Genomic DNA, 9,695 nt, shown 5'->3' with positions numbered 1-9,695 from the left:
TGTCGACCTATTTTAGGTGTCAACCTAAGCCCTGTCAAATTTCAGCGGTTGACCCAATGCATGTCGCCCTAAATAGGGTGGGCCTGGAGACAGTATCCCGGCTTCTGAAAGGTGGCTGCTGCTTGCTGATCATTTTAGAGGAGAGTCTCTGTGACGAGGAAATGAGAAGCGAAATTGTCCTTTTGCTAACAGAATGTCTGGAGAATGACCACTGCAAAGCAGGTAGTGGGCTGGGTGTTTGCCATCCTGTGTGCAAAGTGTTGCTAATGCACAGACCTTTGTGTTTCTTTATGTAAACGTGTCCAGGAGATAAACAAATGATCACCTTTCCTGGAAGTTAAATATTCAAAGGAAATTGGATTGAACCTTTTGGGATGTAATCTTAAGGGAGGATCTGACCATTCCAGTGTGTTTTCTGCCTATAGAAAGAGAGCCTGTGAGCCCCGGTATTTGTACTTCTACCTGGATCTGAATGATGTAACACATACCCTCCAACATTTTATTCATAAAAATTGGTACAGGGGGATGTAACCACAGATATAGGGGGCGTGGTCATTGGTAGAGGGGGTGTGGCCACCGGGCAGTCCCAGCAGCGGCTCCTACAAGGAGTGAAAACAGCACCCACCCAGGCCAGTGAAGATGAACCCGAGTGTGGAGACGCATGACCCCTGGCAAAGGTAGCGGATAATCGCAGGGCACATATGCCGCTCTCTCCCTCACCTCCTCACAGATCCACCTAGAGTCCCGTGCCATGGCCTGCATCCAAAAAAAGCAACCTCACATGTGTTGCCACAGGGCGCTGTATGTACACAACAATCCCTGAGCGCACAGGCAGGTCCACGGTGCGGCCGCGTGACGTCATTACACGACGCACGCTGGCCTCCACCCGCAATGCACCTCTGGGAACGGGTGCAGGTCATTACAGGGCCATATTTTCTTAGTAGGTGAGGGGAGACAGGATTTGCAGAGTGGCTTGCCTGTCACAGCTGCTATAAAATGAAAAGCCACCTGATGGATCAAAAATCGGTACAATCGGTACAGTGGATTTTAGCCGGTACAGACCGTTTAAAAACGGTACTGTACCGGCTAAATCGGTACAGTTGGAGGGTATGGTAACATCTTCTCTATGCTGTACATCCCTCACACGATAGTGTTCTTTTGTGAGATTCAGACATTCGCTGTGTGGAGACAATGCACCAAAATGGGTGTCGTTGATCGTGTTTAAAGGCAGCAGCAATGGCAATTTCCACCTTTTAGACAGAATTAAATTGCCGGGTCACACCCAGGTTTTTGATCCCCGCTTCAAGCCGGGTGCGACCCGGAGTTTTTTCCCTTTTACACCGCTGCCGCTTGGAGATGACGTCATCTCCAAGCGCGATCCCCGCCACCAGGACCCGGACCGCTGCACTGGGGGCAAACCCAGCACTAAGGTAATCTGCTGGGCTGCCCCCAGCCTTCGTCCAGGAGGTGAATGGATGCCACACACAGGCATCCATTCACCTCCTCCGCTGCTGTCTGCAGAGTATAGCAGACAGCAGCGGAGACTGTGTGTGCCTCCCCGCCCTACCTGTGGACGCTGCGGCCCGCAGGTTGGACGTCCCCCATTCATTTAAACGTGAGCCGGGTCGGATGACCCGGCGTACCCGTTTACACCGCCCTCTACCCAGGTCCTAGCCGTGTTCTACCCAGGTCAGGACCTGGGTATAAGTCCTATGTAAAGGGACACGGCGTGACCCATTTACACCGCCGCTGACCCGGGTCTGACCCGTCCATGACCCGGGTTTTTGCAGTGGTGTAAAAGGGGTATTACAGTGACTGTTCTTTTAGTATAAATACAAATACAACCAAGTCACTAAATTGAAGTTTAGTTGGTACTTGTGTACAATCACGGCTCCCACGATGTCCATCGTATAGGAAAAAAATTGCATCGCATGCGATTTTTTACAGAAATGCATCCAAATGCATTGAAATTAGTATCAAACATGTTCAATGGCCCCCAAATGTCATTTTTGAGGCTGTACCACCCCCACTATCAACGCGAACCCGAAGCGTGGCGAGCGCAGAGAGCCCGCGAGGGGCGGCGGTACGCATCCTACGACCTTTTCATACCCCCACTATCCACGTCGGCGTGGAGTTGAGAATAGAAAGTGTGACGAGCGCAGCGAGCCACCGAGCCCGAAGCGTGGCGAGCGCAGCGAGTCCCGCGAGGGGACACGGATACCTTCACAGGTATCCGTGTCCCCTCGCGGGCTTCACAGGTGTCCGCGTCCCCTCGCCACACTTTGTATTCTCAACTCCACGCCGACGTGGATAGTGGGGGTATGAAAAGGTCGTAGGACGCGTACCGCCGCCCCTCGCGGGCTCGCTGCGCTCGCCACGCTTCGGGTTTGCGTTGATAGTGGGGGTGGTACAGCCTCAAAAATGACATTTGGGGGCCATTGAACATGTTTGATAATAATTTCAATGCATTTGGATGCATTTCTGCTAAAAATCGCATGTGATCGCATGCGATTTATAAAAAAAAGCTAAAAACTGCAAAAATCGCATGCCATCGCATGCCATTACATTTGGCATGCGATGGGAGCTGTGAAAGTACACAAGTACCGTTTAGTTAAACATTGCACTCCAAAAAAAAGCTCAGCGCTAATGTTCTTTTTTTTGGTCCAAATATTTAACTAAAATTAAATTAATTCATAAAATTAAACTTGTCTGTATTTGTATTTATTTATACTAAAAGTACAGTTGCTGTGAGCGATGCAGGCATTTTTAGAAGATAATTTATTAATTGGTGGATCCTTCAAATATCTCACTTAAATAATACCATATTGGGAGATGCATCAAACCGCTTCTAGTTCGAATTTATTTAGCAATCTATACTATGACAACACCTAAATGGTGGCCATAGGCAACTTCACTAGACTTGTGACGTTATGCCTTGCTTGGATGACGCACCGCTACACAGCACCATGCGTTGCCAAATGTTGCCAGGCTACGCGTCACTGCGTGCGCTGTCAGCGAATTGGTTATAGTGTCGCCTGAGTGGCGAGTGCCAGTCCTTAGGGATGGGTAATCATATGATGTTTCATCGGTAACATCGGATTTATGGTTCCAATGTTCGATGTTTAACCCTGCTATGTTGAGGATCCAATGTTTCATCAACATCGCTAGATTTCTCCCCCGATGTTTTTCTCAATCTTCCAATGTTTTTTCTTTTGTGTGTCAATGTGTGCTGCTTTCAATGCTTTTGCAGCCAGCTCACTCTCTCCTTGATTTATATTCTTTAAAATCTTAAGAGACTGATAAAAAACATTAACAAACATGACAGTATCACTGCTGGCTGGGCTTTCATATGTGTGTGTGGCTGTGTGCAGCTGCTGTGGGTGGTAGCTGACAGTGAAAGACAGTCTGGCCAGCCATTCAGCAGCAGCACACAGAACAGCCCCACCCCTGCCTCACTGCAACTGGTGCTGTTAGTGAGTCACTGTCACTGTCTACTGTGGTGTTTCTAGCACAGGTCTGGTTTGCATATCAGTGCTGATATACAGACCACACTGTGCTAGAAGCACTACAGCAGACAGCGACACTCCAGGCAGGGTTTTCAAAGATAGTGGGTGCTAGAATGAACAGTATAATATGAAAGTCACTAGTAGTGACATTGTGGTGAACTCCCTTCATATATATTTATTTATTAATAGTTTCTTATATAGTGCAGCATATTCACTTGCGCTTTGCAATAGGAGACAGTGATACAACAAACTGGGTATTTACAGTCAGTCAAAGGTATGAAGGTCCTGCTCGCAAGCTTACAATCTATCAATTGATTTATTATTATGCAGCAAGCATATCACAGCACCTTACAAAGGGCCTGATTCAGTTGTGGATGCAGACATTTGCACAGTTTATTTCTTTGAAATGCAATGTCAGTCACACTGCACATGTGCAGTGATTTATTAGTAACAGTGGCTGCAGATACTGAGTGACAGGTACAGTAGTTTCTATTTGAGGGAGGGGATGGGGGCTGGTTTTTCAAATGCAGATGTGTTTCAAACATTAATTTGCAGTTGCACTGGCTCCAGCATCTTTGTTCTGATGGTTATTCTAAGCAACAATAGGGTTGCTCATATGCTTGATGTTCTCAATGTTGCATCTTTTATACTTAAGTTGTGGATTTGAGAGCGCAACTGCATCCACCTCTGAATTAGGCCCAAAGTTTTTGTATATTAAAACAATCGTGATAAACTTATTTAAATTAAAGGTTTTTTTTCAATGTACTATGTGATTGTTCTATGTAGTATGTTCTATGTTGCACTGTGTGTACAGTTTTTTTGTTATTTTCTATGATCAACATAAGTTGCTACAGTTAAAAATCTAGGTAAAAATAGCAGATTGTGAGTTGTTGCAATAAAGCTTTGATAGTTAATGCTTCATGTTTTTTTCCTTCCATAACAAATTTGATTTACCACAAAACATGAATCCTACATCCATTGTGTGTGTATAAACTGTAAGCCTCCAACAAGATAAACTTAATAGAGGGATTATTTATCATTTCAGAAGCTTATTAGTGTATTATATGCTTTGGTAACCAGTTTATTTAAAAAAACATCGAAACATCGGTTAACATCGCTTAACATCGGGTTCACAGTACCAATGTTTAGGTCTAAATGATGTTTTGCATTCAATGTTGAAAAACATCATTTGACCGATGTTTTCTTTCGATGTCCCATCCCTACGCAGTCCTATCACACCGTCACGCAGATTACCCACAGATTGGCAGATTAACCGCTGTAGGCGTGGTTGTAGATTTGGGGGCCAATCACACGGCGATAGATTAGGGGGCGTATAGCTGTGCTGTAGGCGTAGTTATTATGGTGTTCCTATCACAAGCTTGTCGGTAGAGAAGGAGGCGTGTTTGTGCTCTATAGGCTCGTTTATGGTATCGGCGGGCCTATCAAATGTTAGCTGGTGAATTAGGGGGTGTGTCGGACAGCACAGGGGAGGAGTTAGCCGCCGGTACGGCTCCCGTTGTTGTGTTTCCTCTTGCAGCAGGTCGGATCATGGCGGCCGTCATGTCACCTGTGCGGCCTCCGTGCGACAGTGATCCAGCCACCCCTGCTCCGCCCTCCCTTAAGGTGATAAACTAGGCTATGTATCCAGCTACATGTATGAGATTTGATTGTGTACCTCTATAGGTGTGTGCGTTGTGTACCTCTATAGGTGTGTGTGTGTCACTGCTAGCCCTCTTCTCCAGCCCCTGCTATCATTTACTGCGTGCCACAACATCCTCTAGGATATAGCCACTGTTTAATTGTGTTGTGCTTATAGTAGGCCTCTGACTTCAGTTATTATGTATGAATATAGTGCTGACCTGTTCAGGTTCATGGGTTTTCATTGATTAATGGACATGTATGTATGTACGTACAGCACTGCCATTGCAGATATCACATTTTGTTTTGATATGTTGGGTCTTGTGCTGTGTATTTTTCAAAACTGAGCCAAGCTTTGCCTATAGAACAGCATTTTGGTTCCAAATCGCTTAAGATGTTTGTGCAGTATCTATACAGTGATACAAATTCAGTTTGTGGTGATGTGCCCTTGGAAAAGCACCACACTTCTTATATCAGTGCAGGTCACAACTACAGTGCAACTTTGCTCGTTTTGTCTTTCTCTACAATGGGAGTGTGCGGTAACGTGAGCAACGTGCGGTTACTCTCGCTTTGGGCCAGATGCACTAAAGATCCATACACACTGGGCAATTATGCCCAGCGTGTATGGTGCACGATGATGGGGAAAATAGCCGGGCTGAAAAACACTACGTGCATACACACTGAGCGTCGTCTGCATACAATTTATATTGTATAGACTATATTATACTATATAGTCAAAATCTCATGCACATTGTACAAGTGTGTACACAACATTAGATTCTCCGGTACTTGTTTCCTAGCACGGCGCCCATCGGGTCCCATCGCATACCTTAACTTAAGGTATGCGATGAGACCCGACGGACCCGATTTCTGGCTTTTTTTGGAGGTTTCCCGACAAATGTAAAATCTGGTCCATCGCATGCCATTATAATGGCATGCGATGCGACCGACCCGATTTTACATTGTAAGCATTGTATGTAATGTTAAATTCCTATGTATAATTGGGTCCATTGTATGCCATTATAATGGCATACAATGCGATGGACCTGATTTTACATAGGAACCAATGTTAAATGGCCCCCCATACCCAATTTTTGATTGTATACCCACCCTGATGGGTAATTTCTTGTCAAATGCCCCCCCATTGTTAACGCCACCCCACGATGAATGCCAACCCGAAGCGTGGCGAGCGGCGGCGGTACGCGTCCTCCGACCTTTTCATACCTTGCACTATGCCTTCTGTGGAAGAGAAATTGGCATTATTATAGGACCTATTAGTCAGTCAGCAGCTGATATCCAGGACACCAGAGCATGGAACCATGTTTTCAGGATGGCATATTAACCCAGCAAGAGGAGGCTATGCTTCACCAGCATCACCCATATCAGACAATTAAACCCCAGACACGATGTCCAGGAGCCACTTGGGATGTACTTGGTGCTGTGAGGAACCTATGTGCAGTACAAAGCAGTAAGCCTGGCATTAGTCTGTGGTGTGAGGCCAGGCTGATTATATAGCAGCTGCATAGGGCTCTTCACAGCACTCTGGTAAAGTCATGACATCCGGGGCACATTGCACTACTAAGGAGCTGGCGTTCTGAGGCCTTAGATGTATTTTTGTTCAGGTTGTGTTCCGCTGGTAGATCACCATCTACCTTTTGTCTATCCTACCCAACACAGATAACTTTCTTATACCGTGGTGTTTCTTTTTATTTATATATATATATATATTTGTTTGCGCTGGCCGGCACTCTGAGCGCTGTGCTGCGTTGCTTGCCCGGTGCCTTCCGAAATTTCCCCTCAAGCGAGGGGGGAGAATACAGTATGGTGTAGTCGGCGGCACTCCCAGACTGGGAAATAAAGAACAACGATATGCCCAAATGTGGATCAACGTTTCAGTGCCCGTGCACTTTTATCAAGATCAGCAGAGTGAATAAAAAACAGTGAGACTTACCACTCTAAATAGACAGTGAATACATCATGGGGAGTCAGCTGCTTCCGGACGCCTTCACAAGATCCGGCGCTCGGTTACTGCGTCATCGCCAGTACACAAACACGTTGCTAAGCAACCACATCATAATAATTAATGGCACATCTAAAAGGAAAGGATACGAAAAACATGTTAAAAATATGCAATGGTTCAAATAAGATCTCATCTGTAAAGTATTAAATGAGAAATATAGTGACTGTGTGAAGAAAGAAATATATGCGGTATGTGAGATTGTAGTGAGTATAATCTCCCTTGACGCAACCTTGTCAGCTACGTCACCATGTCGGGATACCCACTTGAAATACATATCGGGGAGTCAATACTGTGGTTATATGTCTAAATCCGCTTGCCCAATATTGCGTAATGGCTTATGAGTCAAGGTTATCAACAGAATGCATACAATCCCAGTGATTCGTTTAACCCACGGGGTGCTAGGGTCCCCAATCTCTCAATCCACCGGGTCTCAAGTTGTAATAGCTTGGTCTGTCTATCACCTCCTCTTTTAAGAGGTGGAACCTGATCAATGATCATGTATCTTATGGCCGTGACACTATGCTTTGCCTTAGCAAAGTGTCTGGCCACTGGTTGTTCACTGTTGCCCTTGGCAACTGCTGCTTTAATGGCTGACCTATGGTTTGCCATTCTCTCTTTGAACATGGTTTCAGTTTTTCCCACATAGAAGAGGGAACAGGGACAGGTGATAAGATAGATTATGAACCTTGAGGTACATGTCAACCGATAATGTATGTCGATTTTTTTACCGGTAAATGGGTGATTGAAGCTTGAGCCAGTTTGTAAGAAACCACATGTGGTACAATTCGGACATCTCACACACCCCGCCCGTGGTTTGCCAAGAAATGTGTTGGTTGGATTCTTGACCATTTCTGTGATGTCATTATGTACCAAATAGTTTTTAAGATTTTTATTTCTTCTATAGGCGGGCATGAGCTTTTTGTTAGAGAGGTGGAGGTCTGTGTCCGATTGTATAATTGGCCACAGTTTTTTAGCTTTTTTAATCAGATTAGGTGTTTGGTGATTATAAGTGTTTGTCCATACCAGTGTCTCATTAGTTGTTTTTTTTTGGGATTTCGTGTGGGATTTTTCAATTCACTAAGGGGGATTGCTAGTGCTTTCTGTTTCATTTGTTGTATCGTTTTTTTGTCATAACCTCTCTCGAGAAATTTGTTGGCCATAGTGTCCAATTCTACCAGGGCCTGGCTACGCTCACTGTTGATGCGTAGTACCCGTAAGAATTGACTAAAGGGTAAGGCTTTTTTAAGGCTGGTGGGGTGAGCACTTGATGATAGGAGTATGTTGTTCCTATCTGTGGGCTTATGGTACAAGGATGTTATGATCTTATTATTGGCCAATGTCAGGGTGACGTCTAGGAAGTTAGTCGATTGATCACTGATGGAGTAGGTATATTTTACTGGGCTTGAGGTGGAATTATGGTTTTCCATAATTTGAGAGAATGTCTCTCTAGTGCCACTCCAGAATATCAAGACGTCATCAATAAACCTAAAATAGGCAAATACATGTTTGGCAATTTCAGGATCTGCAAAGAAAGTTTAATTTTCAATCATTATCATGAAAGCGTTAGAATATGACGGAGCCACACAAGATCCCATTGCTACCCCAGCTGTTTGCAGGTAGTAATTACCATTAAAGTAAAAATAATTTTTGGTAAGGATGGTCTCCAATAGGGTCATGTATAAGTTGAGGTCAGGACCATTGTAAAGGGGGTTGTTGGTTAGTAGCATTCTTGTGGCTTGTAAACCCAAATTATGTGGTATGCAGGTGTACAGGTTACATACATCAACGGTACACAATAAGCAATTTTCAGGCAGAGATGTAAAAGCATTAATAGCTGTTAATAAAGCTGCTGTGTCCTTCAGACAAGTGGGTTTGGCCTGAATGATCGGCTGGAGATATCCATCAAGGTACACCGAAATCGGTGAAAAGATGGAACCCCTCACCGATATTATCGGCCTGCCCGGTGGTTTATCAAGATTTTTATGAATCTTAGGTAATGAATATAAAAGGGGTCTTACTGGGTATTCAGTCGTCAGACAGTTCTTAATGGCTGATGAAATGAGTCCTTCTTTGTAAGCATGTGAGATCAGACTGTCCAATTATTTTTTAAAAATCATAGTAGGATCCCCATTGAGTAGACGGTAGGTGTTTGCGTCGGCAAGTTGCCGGTCAAGTTCCAGTTGGTAGTCAGTTAGGTTCTGGACCACAATCGATCCACCTTTGTCCGATTGTCGGATGATTATATCCTTATAATTCGAGAGAGCACGGAGTGCTGTCCTTTCCTGGTTGGATAAGTTCCAATGTGTCGGTATCAAACTGTCGGTTGTTTTCGGTGTCTCCTCCAATAATCGACTGAACGTTTTCAAGGATGCATTCGTACTTACTGGATCAAAGTTGGACTTATGTTTCAGGGGGAAGAGATGTTTAGGCAGTGGTTCTGAGATGGGAATGATGGGATTTTTCCCATAATGCTGATCTTGATAAAAGTGCACGGGCACTGAAACGTTGATCCACATTTGGGCATATCGTTG

At 44.7% G+C, this 9,695-nt stretch overlaps 1 protein-coding gene across 4 annotated transcripts in view; it reads left to right on the top strand.

The window, feature by feature from the left end:
- The first annotated feature begins 4,858 nt into the window (after nucleotides 1-4,858).
- Nucleotides 4,859-9,695, top strand: part of PHF10 (PHD finger protein 10) — an 87,284-nt gene continuing 82,447 nt past the window's right edge. The window contains exon 1 of one of the 4 annotated variants that reach the window (XM_083176282.1): nucleotides 4,859-5,129. In XM_083176282.1, coding sequence (XP_083032408.1) covers nucleotides 4,953-5,129 — 177 coding nt within the window. In that variant the 5' untranslated portion in view covers nucleotides 4,859-4,952. The remainder of the gene's footprint in view (nucleotides 5,130-9,695) is intronic. The other 3 variants (XM_083176284.1, XM_083176281.1, XM_083176283.1) reach the window with 3 other exon arrangements.

This window comes from Crinia signifera, chromosome 3 (genome assembly GCF_055691185.1).
Source record: "Crinia signifera chromosome 3, ASM5569118v1, whole genome shotgun sequence".
NCBI lineage: Eukaryota > Metazoa > Chordata > Amphibia > Anura > Myobatrachidae > Crinia > Crinia signifera.
Note: the sequence above shows the minus strand (reverse complement) of the source record. Positions and strands in the feature narration are given on the sequence as shown.